Genomic DNA, 23120 nt, shown 5'->3' with positions numbered 1-23120 from the left:
GTTATTATTATTATTAGTGGTAGTAGTAGTAGTATATATAAAGCCATAAAATCCGGCAGGTTAAGATTTCTGAGACAAAATTACTTAACGTATTTGCAAATCATGGCGAAACCTTTTTGTGGGAAGGAATCTCAGAAACCCCAAATTTCTACCCTGTGTTATGTGATGAGCCAACGGTACAGTTTAAGAGTAGAATCAAATAAGCAGAAAGGTATAGATTAAGGGGGCAAAATTTTGGAGGACCATTTTCTAGGAAAAAATAACAATGATAGGAGCCTCTCCTTAACTCTTTTTATATTTGAGATTAAATAAAAAAAACAAGTTTTTTTAACTGAAAGTAAGGAGCGACATTAAAACTTAAAACGAACAGAAATTACTTCGTATATGAAAGAGGCTGCTTCCTCATCAACGCCCCGCTCTTTACGCTAAAGTTTGACTCTGTCTATCAATTCTTCTTTTTAAAACAGTAAAAAACTTTAGCGTAAAGAGCGGGGCGTTGATGAGGAAGCAGCCTCTTTCATATACGAAGTAATTTCTGTTCGTTTTAAGTTTTAATGTCGCTCCTTACTTTCAGTTAAAAAAACTTGTTTTTTTTATTTAATTTCTGAACGTTTTTGAATCAATGCATGTTTTGATTTTGGCTCTCCGCAGAGGAATAATTAAAACGAAATTTGCATTTTTTTTTTTTTTTTTTTTTGGCTAAATGGCTTTCTCATAATTTTGATCGAATGATTTTGAGAAAAAAAGAGCGGGGGAGGAAGCCTAGTTGCCCTCCGATTTTTTGGTTAATTAAAAAGGCAACTAGAACTTTTAATTTTTTACGAATATTTTTATTAGTAAGAGATTTACGTAACTTATAAATTAGCTTACGTAAAGAACTTTTGTATTCTCATATTTTTATTACATATATGAGGGGGTTCGCCCCCTTGTCAGATCCTCGCTCTTTACAATAAAAGCTTAAATTTTGTCCCAATTCATTAAGAATGACCCCAGAATCACAAAAGCCGTAGAATAAATAGTTGAAATTACTAAAAATACTTTAACGTAAAGAGCGAGGTATTAGGAGGAGGTGAGCCCCTCAAATGGGTAATAATTTCTGTTTGTTTTAAGTTTTAATGCTGTTCCTTACTTCCAGGTGAAAGTACTTTTTCATATTTATTTTTTCATTGTGTTTTTAAATAATGCTAGTAAATCCTGCGCTCCCTTCATGGAGATTTTCATCCCCCATGACAAATTATCGATGGAAAGTTCCCCCAGCATATCCCCTTCTTCTCAACCCCTCCCCCAACCAAAAAAATCCTCCTGAAAACGCCTGTACACTTCCCAATAACCATTACTATATGTAAGCATTGGTCAAAGTTTGTAACTTGTTGCCCCTCCCATGGGGACTGTGGGGGAGTAAGTCGTCCCCAAAGACATAGTTATAAGGTTTTTCGACTACGCTGAATAAAATGGCTATCTCAGAATTTTGATCCGTTGACTTTGGTAAAATAATTACCGTGGGAGGGGGCTAGGTGCCCTCCAATTTTTTGGGTCACTTAAAAAGGGCACTAGAACTTTTCATTTCCGTTAGAATGAGCCCTCTTGCAACATTCTAGGACAACTGGGTCGATACGATCACCCCTGGGAAAAAGAAAAAAAAAAACAACAAAAAAACAAAAAAACAAAAAAACAAATAAACACGCATCCGTGATCTGCCTTCTGGCAAAAAATACAAAATTCCACATTTTTGTAGATAGGAGCTTGAAACTTCTACAGTAGGGTTCTCTGATACGCTGAATCTGATGGTGTGATTTTCGTTAAGATTCTATGACTTCTAGGGGGCGTTTCCCCCTATTTTCTAAAATAACGCAAATTTTCTCAGGCTCGTAACTTTTGATGGGTAAGACTAAACTTGATGAAACTTATATATTTAAAATCAGCATTAAAATGCGATTCTTTTGATGTAGGTATTGGTATCAAAATTCCATTTTTTAGAGTTTTGGTTACTATTGAGCCGGGTCGCTCCTTACTACAGTTCGTTACCACGAACTGTTTGATACATTTTCCGTAAATTTAACAAATGTTAAAAAAAAGCTATGAACTATCTTACTACAAGCTTTATTGAAAACAGAAAAACAGAGGTTCTAGCTGCAAGAAAATATTCTCATTGTTGTAAAACAACTAATGTCAACACTAATTCTTTTTCCATTTCTCGTTAAAAAATAATAACAGAGGTTTTACAATTTTAGTACGACACCAACTTTTAATGCCCGATCTAACAAATAAATGAAAAAAAAAAAAAATCAGAGTTCATCAAGAGCCTGATTGACAGTTTTACTTAAATACTGAGAATTTGTGCATCCATTCATCTCTTTGCAAAAAAAGTAAATTGATAGAGTTACATCATTTAGAATGATATAAAGAGAAAACAAAAAGAATGTGTTGCCCAAGTTGGTATAACGGAATAATTACTAAAAAAAATAAATAAATAAAAAATATCAACAACACGGTAGTTCTGGTCGTTTGGGGGAGAAAAGTGGTCAAAAACTTTAATCGGTATAGCTTTTCTAAAATCCTCGGATGGGACTTGCTTTTAATAAATATTGGGAAAATATTCACCTCCCCGTTATCTTTTTTAGTCCAGATCTTACCTTACAATGGCTAACATCATTCCTTCTATGCTGGTAATACCCAAATATTCAACTGGTGTTTCAAGCTTCACCTCAAGAACATTCTTCATAATAAAGATAACGTGTTCAATAAATTGGGTATTTGCATCCGTAACAATGACTTGACCCTGATGATCGAAGAATTTGTCCAGTATGGCTTTAATTTGATCAAACAAAATAGGGTACAAAGCAGGCGACATCTCATGTCCAACCAGTTCTTTGACATGTTTTTGAATTTGGGCGCCAAATTTTTCATTAGAACAAACAAGCAATGGCAGTATTTGACCAACAAAGCTAAAAAGAATAATAGGTACTTGTCTGTTATAGCGCCTATGTTAAGTTCTTCATCTAAGTAGAATCATTTCTCAAACTAATACACATGAAATATCACAAAATATCATAAAAATATAATATTTTAGGAACAAATCTGGTCTATATATTTAGACACTATAGGAAGGGGGTAAAGCGGGGGGAGCGGGTCTGTATGCAAAATGTGTTATGTACAATTATTCTGCATATTATGAAGGAAGAATTGTTTTCTAACTTCAAACTATCCAAATACTTTACCCCCCCTCCCACCTAGTGTTCAAATATATAGCCCAAATTGTATATTTCCAATCTATTCTGTCGCTTGTCTTCGTCTTGTCTCACACTAAGCTGAAAGAAACTACCGAAGAAACAGGTTTTACAGTGCGTCAATAGATGAACCTAACATAGGCGCTGTAACAGAAAGTAACAAATAATATTTATATCAACGAACCGCTTTGACTGAATTTGAACAGGTCTCGTATGTAAGCATAACCCAAGATTCACATTTAAATAGGCACAGAGAAATTGTGTTGCATATTACCCTAAGTGGCGCTCCCAAGCCAAATTCCCATATCATTTCTATCTCCCACATCTTTTCTATTCCATTTAATTTCTATGATTCCTAATTATTTCTCTATTTCATAAAATATCTAAATAATATCCATATCTAGCCAGATTTCCATATCCGCAGATGCGTCCGGCTTGCAAAATCAGTAAACACATATAGAGATCCAACCCGGCTTGGATTTTGGGTAATTAGCCTGGTCTGTTGTGACACCACAGGATTCGGTGATCAATACTGATTATCGCCAGGATAGCACACCACACCACATCAGAGCAGTTACACCACACCACAGCAGAGGAGTTACACCACAGTAGAGTGGTAGCGATGCTCTTCTTTGAAGACGAAGAATACCACTTTTGACAGTTCTGTGATAGCTTGGCTAAGAGAGGCTTGTGGATCTCATAAATGAGTAATATGTGATGCTGGTTTTATTAGTTCCTGAAAATCCTTTAGAGTCAGAAGAAAACTGTCAAGCCACCAAACATTACACTGTTTTGTTAATTACTAATTTTATTAATTCCTGGAAAATCTATTAACATCAGAAAATAAAATAACAGCCCTCAAAACTATCATATTGATCAAGCCTCCTGATTAGCCATATCTACTATCATAAATTATAGTTTTATAAATTATCATTATGTTTTACTGTTTTATTAATTATCGTTACTGGTTTTATGAATTTCTAAAATCCTTTCATTAAAAAAGAAAAAAAAGTCTCTAAACCGTCAAACTGAACAAGCCTCTGGTTGGCGAAATCTACAATCCTATAATATCGTTTTATGACTTGTCGTTATGTATTATCATTTCATTAATTAACATTTTTAGCTTTATTAATTCCTAAAAATCCTTTAATGTACAAAAAAAGGAAAAACAATCAAGCATCCAAATTGATCGAGCCTCCTGATTGGCTAAATTGACACTCCTAAATTATCGTTATGTAAAATGTTTTTTTTTTGTTTGTTGTTACTAGTTTTATTAATTTCTGAAAATCCTTCAGTAAAAAAAAAAGAAAAAAAGAAAGAAAATCAAGCATCCAAACTGTCAAACTGATCATGCGTCCTGATTGGCAAGTCTACACTCCGAAATTATCTTTTTATTAGTTTTCGTATCTAATTTTATTAATACCTGAAATCCTTTAATATAAAAAACAAAAACAAACAATCAAGCATCTAAACTGTTAAACCTCCTTATTGGCTAAATCTACACATCTAAATTATCTTTTTATTAAGTATCGTTTTATTAATTATTGTTACTAATTTTATTAATACCGGAAACTTCCTTAGTGTAAAAAATAAAAAATGAATACTTGTCAAGCCTCAAAACTGTCAAAGTATGACGACCATGTATGTCTCCTGATTGGCCAAATCTACAGTCATGTAATTATTATTTAGAGAACTGATTGGCTAACACCCTTTTGAACTCAATCCAAAGCTCTGCATGTACACGAGAGCTACATCAAACAGTTCGTGGTAACGAACTGTAGTAAGGAGCGACCCGGCTCAATAGTAACCAAAACCCTAAAGAATTGAATTTTGATATCAATAGCTACATCAAAAGAATTGCATTTTAATGCTGATTTTAAATATATAAGTTTCATCAAGTTTAGTCCTACCCATCAAAAGTTACGAGCCTGAGAAAATTTGCCTTATTTATGAAAATAGGGGGAAACACCCCCTAAAAGTCGTAGGATCTTAACGAAAATGACACCATCAGATTCAGCGTATCAGAGAACCCTACTGTAGAAGTTTCAAGCTCCTATCTACAAAAATGTGGAATTTTGTATTTTTTGCCAGAAGACAAATCACGGGTGCGTGTTTATTTGTTTGTTTTTTTTCCCCAGGGGTCATCGTATCGACCAATTGGTCCTAGAATGTCGCAAGAGGGCTCATTCTAACGGAAATGAAAAGTTCTAGTGCCCTTTTTAAGTGACCAAAAAATTTGGAGGGCATCTAGGCCCCCTCCGACGCTCATTTTTTTCCCAAAGTCAACGGATCAAAATTTTGAGATAGCCATTTTGTTCAGCATAGTCGAAAACCATAATAACTATGTCTTTGGGGATGACTTACTCCCCCACAATCCCTGGGGGAGGGGCTGCAAGTTACAAACTTTGACCAGTGTTTACATATAGTAATGGTTATTGGGAAGTGTACAGACGTTTTCAGGGGGATTTTATTTTATTTGGGGGTGGGGCTGAGGAGAGGGGGCTATGTTGGAGGATCTTTCCTTGGAGGAATCTGTCATGGGGGAAGAAAAATTCAATGAAAAGGGCGCAGGATTCTCTAGCATTACTATAAGAAAACAATGAAAAATAAACATGAAAACGTTTTTTCAAATGAAAGGAAGAAGTAGCATTGAAACTTAAAACGAACAGAGATTATTACGCATATGAGGGGTTCTAAAAATACTTTAGCATAAAGAGCGAGGTATTTAGGAGGAGATAAATACCTTGCTCTTTATGCTAAAGTATTTTTAGTAATTTCAACTATTTATTCTACGGCCTTTCAAACAGTTCGTGGTAACGAACTGTAGTAAGGAGCGACCCGGCTCAATAGTAACCAAAACTCTAAAAAATTGAATTTTGATATAAATAGCTACATCAAAAGAATCGCATTTTAATGCTGATTTTAAATATATAAGTTTCATGAAGTTTAGTCTTAGCCATCAAAAGCCATCTTAACGAAAATGACACCATCAGATTCAGCGTATCAGAGAACCCTACTGTAGAAGTTTCAAGGTCCTATCTACAAAAATGTGGAATTTTGTATTTTTTGCCAGAAGACAAATCACGGGTGCGTGTTTATTTGTTTGTTTTTTTTTTTTTCAGGGGTCATCGTATCGACCAAGTGGTCCTAGAATGTCGCAAGAGGGCTCATTCTAACGGAAATGAAAAGTTCTAGTGCCCTTTTTAAGTGACCGAAAAAATTGGAGGGCATCTAGGCCCCCTCCCACGCTCATTTTTTTCCCAAAGTCAACGAATCAAAATTCTGAGATAGCCATTTTGTTTGGCATAGTCGAAAATCTTAATAACTATGTTTTTGGGGATGACTTACTCCCCCACAGTCCCTGGGGGAGGGGTTGCAAGTTACAAACTTCAACCAGTGTTTACATATAATAATGGTTATTGGGAAGTGTACAGACGTTTTCAGGGGGATCTTTTTGGTTTTGGGGGTAGGGTTGAGGGAGGGGGCTATGTGGGAGGATCTTTCCTTGGAGAAATATGCCATGGGAAAAAAAATTCAATGAAAAGGGCGCAGGATTTTCTAGCATTACTATAAAAAAAAAAAACAATGAAAAAATAAACATGAAAACGTTTTTTCAAATGAAAGTAAGGAATAGCATTGAAATTTAAAACAAACAGAGATTATTACGCATATGTAGGGTTCTAAAAATACTTTAGCATAAAGAGCGAGGTATTTAGGAGGAGATAAATACCTCGCTCTTTATGCTAAAATATTTTTAGTGATTTCAACTATTTATTCTACGGCCTATTTGATTCAGGGGTCATTCTTAAAGAATTGGAACAAAACTTACGATTTAGTGTAAAGAGCGAGATATTAACGAGGGTACAAACCCCCTCGTACACATAATAAAAATATAAGAATATAAAAGTTTGTTACGTAAGTTAATTCTTAAGTTACGTATATTTTTTACTAATAAAAACGTTCGTTGAATATTAAAAGTTCTAGTAGCCTTTTTAAGTAACCGAAAAATTGGAGGGCAGCTAGGCCTCCTTCCCCACCCCTTATTTCTCAAAATCGTCTGATCAAAACTAAGAGAAAGCCATTTAGCCAAAAAAAAAATTAATATACTAATTCCATTTCAATAATTTATGTGCGGAGAGCCAAAATCAAACATGCATTAATTCAAAAACGTTCAGAAATTAAATAAAAAAACTAGTTTTTTTAACTGAAAGTAAGGAGCGACATTAAAACTTAAAACGAACAGAAATTACTCCGTATATGAAATGGGTTGTCTCCTCCGCAGTCCCACGCTCTTTACGCTAAAGTTTTTAGTTGTTTTAAGAGAATTGTGGCAAAGAGTCAAACTTTAGCGTAAAGAGCGCGGGACTGCGGAGGAGACAACCCATTTCATATACGGAGTAATTTCTGTTCGTTTTAAGTTTTAATGTCGCTCCTTACTTTCAGTTAAAAAAACTAGTTTTTTTTTATTTAATTAAAATAATGGTCTACCTTTACATGTGTATAGGTAGACCCCCCCCCCCTTGTTAATTAAAATTGAAATTAAAGAAATTGTGGAAAACACGCTGTTTCGTTTGGAAAAAAAAGCTTCCTGTAAAGAAGTCGATTTCTTGTCAAAAATGAATGGAAGAAATGCTAATTAGCGTGTAAAAATACAAAGTTAACCTTCTGATTTTTTTCGGAATTTTTTTTTGCGAAAATTTCGAATGCAATATACAGGTTTCAAGTTCATGCCATTGTCTATTTATTGTGCTTTAATGAGCTTATCCACGTCACCACTACGTCATCCAGATAGTTTATCCTGTTTATCTACGTCACCACTACGTCATCCAGATAGAATACATGTGAACGCCGCTTAACTCTATTCTACGAAGCTGGATCTTATTAAATATTGACATTTAGCGTGACTGTTAGAGCCAATCGAAGAGTTTCAAAAATACATCGAAGAAGGGGTTAAGTCACAACTGAAATAAAAACGGGTACCCCCCCCCCTTGTTAATTAAAATTGAAATTAAAGAAATTTAAACGATAATAATTTCCTAAATAGAGACTTGGGTGCGTCCACACTTCACCTATGTACACAAATTTAATTGTAAATCATGATTTAATATATTATAAAATCAGTAGCCAATTGAAGCGAACCCACGAACAAAAGGCATAGAAGACTAGTTGTAAAAAGAGCAAATATTACAAGGAATTGCTCAGATTTTTAATCACTTCGAACAGTTTGAATCAATACCCTTCTTCCCAGTCCTATCTAAACCTTAATGAAGTAAGGACGATAACACTCTTTCAAAATTTATTCTAATTTGGTAATTTTGGTAATTTGGTAATTTGGTAATTTTAGTTTCAAAACAAAAAAACTATAAACGAATCTAAACTCATACAAAGTTTCATTTTGCTAAGACCATTGAGGCTCTTCTAAGGTTTAGTGTACCGCATATAGTTTTCAAGAAGCTCACAAACAACCTTCATCTTTTAAACCAAAAAGAAAAATTATAAAGAAAAATAACAAGAATAAAGTAACATCGACAAATAACTGAACATAAGGTGGTTCTGTTAAAATTAAATATGTATACTTTGCCTAGTGAAAACTCCAAAAAAAAAAAAAACATACAAGAAAATAAAAGTCGGCTATAACCCTGACGCCCTGCTTCCCTGCCTCCCACAATTCTGAAATGCTATAATGTTGGAATTTAAAGGTCAAAACTACGTCAACAATTTTCATGGTTATGGCAATGTTATGGGTAATGAATCTTGACATCCCAGGGCAGTAATGAAAATCCGTCAGCACACCAATTAAACCAATATGTTTTTGAGAAAGCAAGTTTGATTTTTCTTGTTTTTATATAATATTGCGCCGAGGACGACTGTTGACTGTTAGCCAAAATTTTCGCTTAGGTTGTATTCACTGTCTTCACAAATTTATTCGGTTTCTTCTGTTAGTTTGCCTCTCCCTCGAACCTAATATGTACACGCATGTTGCTCCCCTTTCGACATGTGATTGGGATTATTTAGAGAGCAAAATAGAGCCGAAAGTAGGGTCCAGTGGCCGCATAATACAATTTCAGCTATAATATATCTGACACCACTTTTCTCCTGTGGCAAAGAAAAAACAACATAAACTTCACCAAGTTAAAATCAACGAGTTTTACCATTAAACTCATAAATATTTATTTTTCTTTAGCCCATTAAGTTTGGGCAGTGGTAAACTAATATGTTATCAGATAAGAATGTGAGTATATTTTTTTGCTAAAACTATGCTTTAAAAAATAGCACTTTAAAAACTTAGATCTACAACATCTACAGTACCTGACATTGAGAACTCAAATATAGGCGAAATCGAACTTACTTAGTCACTGGACAATATTGGACATCCTGACTTGAGGTGGACAACATGCTCGATTTTCTCAGTTCCAAGGACGGCGTAGACAAGCTTAGATGTGTTCGAGGCAAGGGGGATCTCCTTTGCAGGCATACGCCGCCAAGCGCACACAAAAATCCAGTCATATTCGCCCACTCATTAACCTGGTCCTATTAAAAAGAATGTATTATATCAAAAGATAAATGTAACAACAGTCAGAGACCGATATGCTTATAATTTAATTTCTAGGCATATGATAGATAGATTTATTTATTTTGGTAAAAAGGGGTAATACATTTTTTTTTTTTTTTTTTTTTTTAACGACTCGACAATATGTGGCAGACAAAAATATACTGACAAAAGAGAACCAATTGAGCAAGAGCAATTGAAAAATAACTTACAGAGAAATAAAAAATAGCTGTAAAAAAGAAAGGAAAAGAATATCAATCGAAAAAGAACAAGGCAAAAACAACTGCTACCACTCAAGTATTGCAACTTTAAAAGCTTATTTTCCTTCAGCATTTGTTTTATACACGTTTTATGGACGAAGCTTAGCTTTATCCATCTTAGCTGATATATTATATCTATATATATATATATTATATTTATATTATATTATATTTTATTATATTATATATATATATATATATTTTACATTATATATTTTATATATTTTGCATTTTTGGAATGTACTTGACATTTTTCATTGCGACCTGACTTCAACCCCTTAGTAGCTTGTAATATATTATGGAACACACTCCCAGAGTCTTAACGAAGCTGTCACTCGTGGTATCTCCAAAAAAGAGCATCAAAGAATTTCTAGTAAACAATTAGTTTCTTTTTGACCTCCCCTGGGTCTGACGTCTCTGAATTGGATTTGGATTCGTTTTAGAGCATTTTTTGTAAGTCATTTCAGTTTTAGAGATATTTCAGTTTTACTGATTGTCTGGTTTGGAATAATGTGCAACTCCCCTGACTAGCTTGGGATTATTTGTTGGTATGATTTTTTTTTATACTTTTGCTTTCTCTTCTGTTCCTTCCCAGAGCCTTGAGGGGGAGACTATGTTGAAATGTGTTTGTTGTAAATGTATTGTTGAATAAGCTCTGAGATCAGGAATCTTAGCAATAAAGAAGGAATATGGCACTGTACAGTAATAAAAAAAAATGTAGAGTAAAAAAAAAATAAAGAAAAAAATATTTCTTAAAACAAAAAATATTAAAATAAAACCGGAAAAAAACTATGCGAAGTTAAGTTTCTCTTCAATTATCAAGTTTTTAGGATATTAACATTAAGAGAATTATTGTTTTTGCATAAATTTTAGGGCCAGTTATTAACAATCAACGGGTAAGAATTAGATGCTTTCTTTCTGATAGAATATAATACAAAGTTATTAATGAGCTACTTTCTGAATTTAAAATTTTTTTACTCTTAAGTATTACTTTTACAATAATTACAATTACTTAACATTTATTACGGTAAATATTACAATTATTACTCTTAAATTTTTCAGGGTACTTCCCTAGACTTTTTTCCTATTAGAGCTCTATTTCATAACCAAAGTTATGGTTATCCACAGTTTCACATGAAGAACTCTTAATTTTGTTGTGTTCAAACGCCCTTAAGGTGTTTGGTTCATGTTCAGGGCTTTACATGCAAGGTGAAATTTTGAAGTTGGTATCATGACGTACACTGATTCTACGAGTCTTTTCTTGATTAACCAAGTAACTACTAAACTGTAAGTGATTCCGTGTCGATAATTGAGCAAAAATCTATCAATAAATGAGCAAAAAAAATTCCCTGTGTTTATACATAGCCTATTCTTTAGGTTTAATAAAAATGTGAGAAACAAAAAAACCACTGCCGTGTGTAAGTCACATCAGAGTCAACCAACAGCAGAACCTAGCAGAGCCTGACTATGCATTGATAATGTATTAATAGTATTAATTAATTGCATTAATGTATTAAAAATGTTATTACTAATTGTATATTAATAATAATTAATAATTAATTACAATTATTTATATTATAAAATAATTATTATATTATAAAATATATTATTATATTTATATAATTATATTTTATAATCAATATTATATTATTAATATAATATTATTATATTATTATTTATATTATAAAATAATTAATTATTATTAATTATAATTAATAACGTATATTATTAATTATATTAAAATGTATTAATTAATGTATTAATACGGATTGAGGCTCAGACTTTATAGCCACCTCACCCCTCCAAGCATGGACTGGGGTCTTGGCGACACCAGGAGTCGATCCAGCGTCATCAAGGACACAAGATTACAATTCCTATGTGCCATCCATTCAGGATGGCTCTATTATTTGTGCCGGGGCGGATTCAACTGAATGGAAGCTCGGGCCTCAATGTCTCCTCACCCCAGGCGACTGAGCTTACAGCTTTACAGTATGAACCCCCACCCCAAGCAAGGATTTGGGTCTTGGTGACGCCAGAACTCAAACATGTACCACAAAGAACACAATATAACAAGTCATGTGTATCATCTCTTATAGATTCTACGGACTTGCCTCAAGGTCATGTTCTGTAGATTGCTGAGAAGCCCTCCTCTTGTTAGTAGTTGGCCTATGAAATGTTTCACTTGCTGGCACCTCCTCCACTTTGGACTTTGGATAAGATGTGAGTAGTTTTGTTGCTTGCTCCCAATTCCGGAAAGACTCTTCCCACGCCTAAAAATGTCACGTCTTTGAAAACAGAATACATAAAAAATCGGAAAAGAAGAGATTAGAAAAATTTAATTAGTTTGATTTTATTTAATTTTGAACTATATTTATATAGTATAGTACAGTGAAAATACAAAAGCGTACCTTTAAGTGTCCCTTAGTTTTGAATGATTTGTCACAGAAATCACAAATAAAGACCTTGTTTTCCCCTTCACCCTCTTCCCGGTAGGCAATCACATAGGATCATATGTTAGGATCAAAGTTCTCTTGAAAAGATTCAGTGACGCCGAAATTTGAATGATTTTTTAACGCAAACATGACGTTGGTGCACTAATAAAAAAAAAAAAACACCATCTAACTTGATTCTGTCAAGTGTGTCGAAGGCCAGATACCACTCTGACCCAACAGGTATTGAACCAAAATTCCTGTTTGCTCCCGATTTTGGAAGGACTCTTCCCACGCCTAAAAATTTCATGTCTTTAAAAACAGAACTAATGTTATTAAGACCCGTTATTAGATTTTTTCCAAAATGTGCATTTGGATTTTGCGTTTTTAATATTTAACCAGTGAATTAAAAATGAAAAAAAATACTGAGAATTATTTAAGAAAAAAAAAATATAACTCTGTTGAAAAGAAATAAATGTAATGTTTTTAAATCGAAAACTAATCAAAGTAGATGTCCAAGATTTGTTCAAAATCCTTGGGAAGAGGAAAAGAAGAATTTGTCTTTGGAAATGGCTCTCTCATAATACAGCTGTCAAAACAACCACCTTTGTTAAAAGCTATATTTCTTTCTATTTCATAGGTCAAACTAAGCCATCTTGGACCAGACAGAGTACCTCAAGACTTTTCAGGAAGATATTTTCAAACTATTAGACGAAAGTTCTTCAGACCAGTTTTGATCAATATGTCAGAATTTATTTAAACGCATTTTTATTAAGATTTTACGAGTTGGACCAAAATTTTTTTGGAGGGGTAAGTCAATATTAAGATTAAGCTATGAAAAAGCTTGCCTTCCACTCCCCTATTCTGGGTACATTTTTTTCCTTTTATATGTTTTCTATAGCGTGTATTTTGAAGCGACTAAAAAAGAAAAGGAAAAGAAGAATATATTTTGACAGAAGTTTGTAACATATAAGACGCTAACCGGAGAATCTCACTCCTCTATCTGCAGAGAAATATTTTGTGAAAAACGAAACCGAATTTAAAAAATAAAAATAAAAGTATATATTTATATGCCTACCAGCATAAAGGCGTTAAGAATAGGTGGGAGATAATCCTCAGGGAACAAGTTTTGTCAAAAAATGTCTATGAAGATTCATAACAAAAATCGAACGGCACAGTTTTGAGACAGAATTAGGTAACTAATATAAATCACCATGTCTACATAGCGGGGGGGGGGGGGATATGAGACAAGACCATCTCTACTCCTTTACAACAGTCTTTTAAAACAATTTTTTTTCAAACTGTATACTAAAATTTAAAAATATTGAAAAAGAAGAAAACAGAAACTAAAGAGACAATAATTTAATTCTATTACAAAGAAGCATAGGAGTTTTAATTCTATTTCATATAATTCTATTATGTCAATTCTTTCAAAGAAGAGATAGTAAGACTTTATCAAGGGAAATGTGCAAAAAACAACATTGTGAGGGGACCTATAAGGAGGATTGTCTGGTTTAGATTTCCCTGAACTGTGAAAAAATACACAAAACAAGCAGCGTTTGGTCATATAATGTTTAAAAGATATTTCGCAGATTGAAAATAGTAGCTCTCACGACCATCTGAGCTCCGTAGAGTGTAAATTCAATTGTGTAGCGTGGATATATAAACATCTGAGCTTCTAAGGTACTATTCAGGTAATGAAGCTAGTATTTTTGGCCATGTCAGTAGTGACGGTAAATAGGGATATTATAATATAAAATAAACAGAAATTAACGCATGGAGTAAGTTATTTAGAGCTTATAACTCAAAAAATAAGACAAAGAAAAGATACACTGAACGGAAAAGTAAGATCTGACATAGTATCGAAGAGCAGACTATCAACTTCAACAGGCTTCTAATAAATAATTGGAATAATATATTGAAATAAACAACTAGAATAATAAATAATAGTCTTCCATTATGAAATTAAAGCTTCTTAACGCAACATGTCATCCGTGATTTCAATACTTGTTTCTTGAAGGACACCAATAAAAAATGAACCGCTTAAGTCTCGACTATTCAGAAGGTACGATCGTTATTCAAAAAGAAACCGCCATTATGTCTATTGTGAGAAGTACTAGATATAGCACTCCTACAACAGAACTCACTTCAGCTTAGTAGACAACTATTTATGCTTTTGCTAAAATTACAATGCACCTTTTGAAACTGTAATCATTTCCCGTAGCATTTGAGATTGAGGTTGAGATGGCTAGGCCACGTTCTACGGATGAAGGATGACAGATTACCGAAGATTGTCCATTTTGGCCAACCGTCTGGGGCTACACGGAAAGCAGGTCGTCCTTGTCTGGGTTGGGAGGATGTCATAAATAAAGATTTAAAGGAAATGGGAACTTCCTGGGAGGGTGTAAAGAGGGAGGCTTTAAATAGATTAGGTTGGAGGAGGAGCGTGCGTAGCTGTGTTGGCCTCAGGCGGCTTGGTGCTGCAGTGAGTTATTAGTAGTAGTAGTAGTATTTGGCCCCCTGTCACCCTTGATAAATCGTCGGTATTCTGGCCTATCTTAAGAAATATTACAGAGCGCGAAGTGATTTCCGTGATAAGAAGTTGTGGGCAAAATTTCTCACAGCAGCAGTGTAAGAAAATTTCTCACGCCAGTTTGCGTCTGCTAGAAAACAGGGGTGATTGTATATAGATGGCAGAGTCAACGTTTATGAAGAGGAAGGAACTGATAAGCAATAAAAATGAGCTAAAATATAGCAAACAGAACATAGATGGTGAAAGAAAACGTAAGCCGAACCAACATTAATAAGACGAAAAGGTCAGCTTACCAATTTAGAACGCCTTCCTAAGGGTTAGAATTTTGTGTGCCTAAGTTTATGGCTGGCGTATTCTAGCGTATCTATTTTTCTAGTGTAGCGTGTTCTAGCCTATCACAACGAACGAACATTAATGAAGAAGAAGAAAAAGTCAGCTTTCCAATTTAGAACGCCTTCCTAAGGGTTAGAATTTTGTGTGCCTAAGTTTATGGCGTATTCTAGCGTATCTATATTCTAGTGTAGCGTGTTCTAGCCTATCACACCGAACGAACATTAATAAAGAAGAAGAAAAAGTCAGCTTTCCAATTTGGAACGCCTTCCTAAGGGTTAGAATTTTATGTGCCTAAGTTTATGCGTATTCTAGCGTATCTATATTCTAGTGTAGCGTGGACTAGCCTATTACACGGAACGAACATTAATGAAGAAGAAGAAAAAGTCAGCTTTTCAATTTTGAACCCCCCCCCCACCCCAAAGCAAAAATTTGACTGCCCTTCTTCCTAAAGGTTAACAGTTTTGCACGCCCATGTTTATGGAGTTTTCTAGCGTAGTATATTTTAGCCTTTCATGGCGCATAAGCATATCGAGCGTATCTAATTCTAACGCCGAACTCTCCAAAGATAAAATTTACTATCTTTAGAGTCAGTGATAAACTTACGATGGAGCATCCTTGTGTACATTGGCCTATTTTTCGAAGCAGTCCCATTATTCTTTTCTGCAGAGCAGCCCTTCCTAGAGAAAAAAGAGGTTAAAATCACAATACCTTTTGAAATGATGGTCAATACTGAACATCCTTTTTCAGAACTGAAGGTACAAACTTATATATTTTTTTTAATTACAATAAAATAAACCGAAGAATATAGGGCATATGCCAACATGCTAAATTACACAGTTTGCATCAAGGGTATATCCAGGATTTTTTTCAGAGGGCAGGGGGTATTTTTTTCAGGGGGAGAGGGGGGTTATACAAAAACTTTATGAAACACATAAAACACTTGTTTATATGTCTTTTTGTTACCTTTTTACGAGTCGGATGGACATTTTAGGGGGTTCAAACCCCATAACCCCCGTGAATATGGCCTTGGTTTGCATCTTATTCCAGTTTCTCGATAAATCAATCAATCATCCCTACCTCATAGCACAAAGACAGTTTTAAAACGAGAAATTATACTTTTTTAACTCTCAAGTCGGGCCATATTTATTTACGTTTGATACAAAGGTTATGTTTTGTAAATATTGGTGAAGATGATCTTAGCAGCGTTGCTAACGCAATACAAAAGTACCGTAAGTTTATAGGTCCTGATACAATACGGAAAAGTGGAAGTTTTTTGGTACAATAAAATCAATAAAATATTTCACTAACTTTGATTTTAATTGTGCCTTTCTGACTCGGAAATCAGTTCATATTGTAGTTTATCAAAAGTTACCTATTTATTATGACAAATTTTTAGCCTACTGTTCAAATGGTACAAATGAATCTCTAGCAGTACAATTTCAGTCGAAAAACTGGTACAGTTTATTACAAAGCGATGACAACGCTGGCTATTGCGATTGCTCGTTTAGAGGTCCTGATACAATACAGAAAAGTGGAATTTTTTTTGGCACAATAAAATCGATAAAATATTTTACTAATTCTGGTTTTAATTGCTCCTTTCTGACTCAGATATCAGTTCAAATTGTAGTTTATCAAACATTTCCCTTTCTATGACAAATTTTTAGCCAGCTGTTCAAATGATAAGATAAGATAAGATAAGATTTATTCATCACGAAACACACATACAATATTACATTTTACTATTTCCCCAAAGGCTCTTTGGCCTGTAAAAAAGGGGAAAATGAACGAGCCACTTACTCAGAGAAGAAAAAAAATAATCACTTACTCACAGAGAGAAGAGCAAAAAGAGAAGAGAGGAAAGTATAAATAAAATGAAAAACTATAGAAAACAAAACTAAATAGACTAATTGATTGAACAGACTAAATTAATTAAGTAGATCTGTAGATAAAATAGACTCCAATGAAATAATCAGGAAATATATATGCATACATACACGCATATACACATATAAAAAGGGATAAAATAATTTCTAAGAAGCCAATGAATTTTTAATAATTTTTTTGAACAAACTGAATGAGTGGCACCTTCGAGCTGATTCGGGCAACTTATTCCATACAATGTAACTCGCAATTAAAGGATTAAAGTCTGACCTTACACAAGGAGTAAAAGGAACTTGAATATGATTTTCGGTATTGCGAAGATTATAATTATTCTGATCAGAGGTGAAAGATGGCTGAACACTTAGGGGACGGGGGAGGTCACCATGAAGCTGAGAAAAAGTAAAACATGCACACGAAAGAATATACAGTGACTCGAGATCAAGTAATGGGATAACTCTTGAACGGTTAGTTTCCTTAATGAGGTTTCTAGCTTTATTATAAACCTTAGAAAGTGGTTTTAACAGTGAAGGAAAGGTTGACATCCATACTATTGGACAGTAGGAAACGTAAGATCGGATCAAGGAGTGAAAAAGGATTTCCAAAATTGATCCAGGGAAAATATGTTTGAGTTTCCTTAAAATACCGAGACTCCTGCATATCTTCATTTTAATCAAATCAATGTGACGCTTGAAAGACAAATTTTCATCAACAAGAATGCCCAAAAAACGAACATATCGATCTTTAGATCTGTGAATTATCCCATTTGGCTGATGAATTTCTGATAACTTGGGATAAATCTGAGAAACATGCGAAAATATCAAAAAATTGGATTTTGAATAATTTAGGGTAAGAAAATTAGCATCAAGCCATGAAATTACTCTCTCAAACAAGTATTCCAAGTTTAATCGAAGCTCGGATTCACAGTTCCCCGAAGTGCCGAGTGTGCTATCATCAGCAAAACAAACAATGACATCAGAAGATGGTGAACTATAGCTGGCACTATGGGCAAGGGAAGGTTTAGGATGACAGAGTCTACAGCAATGAATAGGTTTCTGCTTTTTTACTGCGTAAAAAAGATCATTTATATAAATCAAAAATAGCACTGGCCCTAAAACTGATCCCTGAGGGACGCCAAAATTCACTTGTGATTGACAGAAATTAAATTGTGGATTGACAGAAATTAACCTATCATTCAAATAAGATTGAAACCAAGAAAATACATTACCCCTAATGCCAAAATGAGACATCTTCGATAGAAGAATTTCATGGGTTAAGGAATCGAATGCCTTGCGAATATCCAGGAATATAGCAGCCGGAATTAATCCCGAATCCAATTCAGAATGTATAAAATTCAAAAGGGTCATACAGGCATGCTCAGTGGAGTGCTTCATTCGGAAACCAAATTGAAAATCATGAAGAAACTCTTTAGATTTTAGAAATTTAAGGAGACGAGAAAGCATAGCCTTTTCGAAGATTTTACTAAATACTGATAAAATTGAAATTGGTCGATAATTTGCTGGATCATTTCTTGGTCCACCTTTATACAGAACAATAATCCGAGCACGCTTGAGAGGATCTGGAAAAACCCCATATTTAAATGAAAGATTAACAAGTTTTGTAAGAGGCACAACTATTGAAGGAAGAATAGATTTAACTACCTTAGTAGGAATAGAATCTGGCCCAGATGAAGATGAGTCTTTCAAGCCATTAACAATTTTAGTAATTTCAATTTCTGTTACTGGCTCTAGAAACATAGACTTAACACAAGACGGCCTGAGGTAAGATCTAAAGTCCGACTTAGACCGAGAAAAAGTAGCTGTGGAAGCGATATTATTACCAATACTAGCGAAAAATGAAGTAAATGCTTCTTGGACATTAAGCTCACCCTCCACAGTCTCATCACCAATGACCAGACTCATAGGTAAAGAGCTATATTGAGAACCAGGTTTAAGCACAGAATTTATTACCTTCCAAGTTTTACGAATATCCTTATTACACGCAGCAAAATTATTTAGATAATAGAGAGATTTGGCTTTCCTACACAAGGAATTATATATATTCCGGTAAATCTTGAATTGACAAAGACGAATAGCACTCGTTGAAAGTGTAGCGCATTTATAATACCTCCAGAGATTATTTTTCCTTCTCCAGCTTTTGAGAAGTCCGGATGTCATCCATGGGTTTAGAGGAATAATCCTTTTAGACCTGCGATTAGAAGGTGGTACTTTACAAATGTTAAGAATAGCCTCTTTTATGGTTCCATAAAACGACTCAAATAAACAAGAAAAATCCTTGTTATTATCAAATAAGCTCCACGAATTTTTCGCTAATTTAGAACCAAGAAGAGATAACTCATTTTCACCAAACCTAATAGAATAGGAATCAAACACTTGAGCCCGGTTATTCCTTCCCCGATTAAAACTGAACCGAGAATATATGGGAAAATGATCGGAGATATCAGTAACTAAAATTGAGTTTTTCTTCAAGCAAAGCGTAGAGAAGATATTGTCAATCAAAGAAGCTGTAACAAATGATAAAAATGAATCTCTTACAGTACAATTTTAGTCAGAAAAGTGGTACAGTTTATCGCGAAGCGTTGGCAACGCTGACTCTTGCGATTCACCATGTATTGCATTCTTCGAAATAACATTTAATGGAAGAGTAATTTACAATCTCCACTGATTCCAAGATATTAAAAGAAAAAAAAAATACGTGGCTGGGTTACAATTACTCGCTCATTTTCTCTGTCGTATTAACCAGATTCAAAAGGCGTATGGTTTATTAATGAGAGTGTATTAATTTCACAATGAAATTGGCTACTATCTATTCAGGTTTATTAAAAATTCTAAATTAATATTATTATTGAAGCTTCTAAGCTAATTTCTAAAGGAAGACGGATGATCCTATCAAGTGAAAAATACCAAATGATGTTGCTACGTGAATTCCAGTTGGTATGTCAAACCAAAACGCTAAGAAACGAAATTTCAAAAAAATAGTTATGTAGCAAAAATCTCCTTTTTAAAGTGATTCCAAGTATATAAAATGTATTAAATTTAAAATTACCTTTAAAAAGCTACGAGCCTAAGAAAAATTTGCTTAAAATGAAAAAAAAGGTTAAAATACCACCTTAAAGAGGTACAACCTTGATGAAAATGACGCCATCACATTCAGCAAGTCTAAGAACCCTTCTACACAGGTTTCAAGTCCATATATACTAACAAAAAAATTGTTGTTTTTTTCCGAAAAATTCTATGGCGGAAGTGATTATTTGTTTTCTTTTTTTCTGTGACAAGGATTCACATGCGTAACTTTTACAACCATTTGCCAAACTCCACCCCATCTGCCAAAGGAAAGATTCAATTCGTACCAGAATAAATCTCTATGGCTTTTGGTGGATCATTTGGCAAAAATAGAAATGCAAATCTATTTCAGCTAATATGGCGGTGCAGTTTATCCGCCAGAGGAAAATAGAACCATAAATTAAAGAGCGTTCTTATTAGGTGTCAAATTTCTTGTGTTTGTGAAAGCTGAAATTTAAGGAAAAGGATTTATGTTTGGAAATCATTGAGAGACAAATCATCAAGAAATAACTGGAAAAAAAGACACTTTTAGAAATTTTGAGTTACTCTACTTGGCCGAACAAAAAGAAACAATAAAACTATTTGAAAGGTCTTCGCTACAGTATTTAGATTTTCTTTCAAATACGACTGTTTCTTTAAATACATTAAATAAAAAAAAAAGTTTTTTCAACTGAAAGTAAGGAGTGACATCAAAACTTAAAACGCACAGAAATTACTTCGTATATGAAAGAGGCTGCTTCCTCATCAACGCCCCGCTCTTTACGCTAAAGTTTGACTCTTTCTCTCAATTCTTCTTTCTAAAACAGTAAAAAACTTTATTTTATTTAATTTCTGAACGTTTTTGAATCAATGCATGTTTTGATTTTGGCTCTCCGCAGAGGAATAATCAAAACGAAATTTGCATTTTTTTTTTGGCTCAATGGCTTTCTCATAATTTTGATCGAATGATTTTGAGAAAAAAGAGCGGGGGACGAAGCCTAGTTGCCCCCCGATTTTTTGGTTAATTAAAAAGGCAACTAGAACTTTTAATTTTTTACGAATCTTTTTATTGGTAAAAGATTTACGTAACTTATAAATTAGCTTACGTAAAGAACTTTTGTATTCTCATGTTTTTATTACATATATGAGGGGATTCGCCCCATCGTCAGTACCTCGCTCTTTACACGAAAGCTTAAATTTTATCCCAATTCATTAAGAATGACCCCCTGAATCACAAAAGCCGTAGAATAAGTAGTTGAAATTACCGAAAATACTTTAGCGTAAAGAGCGAGGTATTAGAAGGAGGTGAGCCCCTCATATGGGTAATAATTTCTGTTTGTTTTAAGTTTTATTGCTGTTCCTTACTTCCAGCTTAAAAAGCTTTTTCGCTTTTATTTTTTAATTGTTTTTTTTTAAATAATGCTAGTAAATCCTGCTCTCGCTTCATGGAAATTTTCTTCTCCCATTACAAATTCTCGAAGGAAAGTTCCCCCAGCATATCCCCCTCTTCTCAACCCCTCCCCCAAACCAAAAAAATCCTCCTGAAAACGCCTGTATACTTCCCAATAACCATTACTATATGTAAGCACAGGTCAAAGTTTGTAACTTGTTGCCCCTCCCACGGGGACTGTGGGGGAGTAAGTCGTCCCCAAAGACATAGTTATAAGGTTTTTCGACTACGCTGAATAAAATGGCTATCTCAGAATTTTGATCCGTTGACTTTGGGAAAATTATTAGCGTGGGAGGGGGCCTAGGTGCCCTCCAATTTTTTGGTCACTTAAAAAGGGCACTAGAACTTTTCATTTCCGTTAGAATGAGCCCTCTTGCAACATTCTAGGACAACTGGGTCGATACGATCACCCCTGGGAAAAAAAACAAAAAACAAAAAAACAAAAAAACAAATAAACACGCATCCGTGATTACTCTTGTGCCTTTGTGTCTTTGCCATCGTGTTTATCTTTTAACTATAGCATTAATTATTATTTTATCTTTGGCTATGCCTAGTTAGTCAAGCTTGTCTCACCATGGGCCTAGGTCAAATATATACATGTATGTGTGAATAATAAAATGATTGAACTTGAATATGAACATTTTATCTATTATTGAAACTTGGCACAGAAAACCGATAACTATACAGACGAGAATCGGAATAAGGATTAAAAAAAACTTAAATAATAAAAATAATAGAATAAAGATACAAATACAATAGGGACTAAAATCTATAAACATTATCGAAAGAGCAGGACTACCCTAGGAAACTAAAAAAAAGAAGCATAATCTAAGCTTAATTCTGAATAATTCAAATTTGAAATTTAATTAAAACTTAAAGTTTCTTAAAGTTTGAAAAACTAAAGTCAATCAGTTCGTGGTAACGGACTATAGTAAGGAGCGACTCGGCTCAACAATAACCGACACTCAAAAAAACTGAATTTTCATAACAATAGTTAGATCAAAAGAATCGCATTTTAATGCTGATTTTAAATATATCAATTTCATTAAGTTTTACTTTTTACCAATCAAAAGTTACGAGCCAGAGAAAATTTGCCTTATTTTAGAAAATAGGGGAAAACACCCGTTAAAAGTCATAGAAACTTAACAAAAATCATATCATTAGATTCATCCTATCAGAGAACTCTACAAAAGAAGTTTCAAACTCCCATCTACAAAAATGTGGAATTTTGCATTTTTTTTTGACACAAGATAGATCACGGATGCGTGTTTACTTGTTTTTTTTTTGTTTTTTGTTTTTTTCCAAGAGTGATCGTATCGACCCAGTGGTCCTATAATGTCGTGTGAGGGCTCATTCTAACGAAAATTAAAATATCGAGTGCCCTTTTTAAGTGACCAA

At 33.9% G+C, this 23120-nt stretch overlaps 1 protein-coding gene across 7 annotated transcripts in view; it reads right to left on the bottom strand.

Annotated features, from left to right (window-relative positions):
• LOC136033630 (neurofibromin-like) overlaps window positions 1-23120 on the bottom strand; it is a 212509-nt gene that overhangs the window by 140235 nt on the left and 49154 nt on the right. For all 7 annotated transcript variants that reach the window (XM_065714435.1, XM_065714436.1, XM_065714431.1 and 4 more), the window contains 4 exons: window positions 15936-16009; window positions 12149-12307; window positions 9577-9758; window positions 2634-2945 (listed from right to left, as the gene is read on the bottom strand). In XM_065714435.1, coding sequence (XP_065570507.1) covers window positions 2634-2945; window positions 9577-9758; window positions 12149-12307; window positions 15936-16009 — 727 coding nt within the window. The remainder of the gene's footprint in view (window positions 1-2633; window positions 2946-9576; window positions 9759-12148; window positions 12308-15935; window positions 16010-23120) is intronic.

Source organism: Artemia franciscana, chromosome 12 (genome assembly GCF_032884065.1).
Source record: "Artemia franciscana chromosome 12, ASM3288406v1, whole genome shotgun sequence".
NCBI classification, from domain to species: domain Eukaryota; kingdom Metazoa; phylum Arthropoda; class Branchiopoda; order Anostraca; family Artemiidae; genus Artemia; species Artemia franciscana.
Note: the sequence above shows the minus strand (reverse complement) of the source record. Positions and strands in the feature narration are given on the sequence as shown.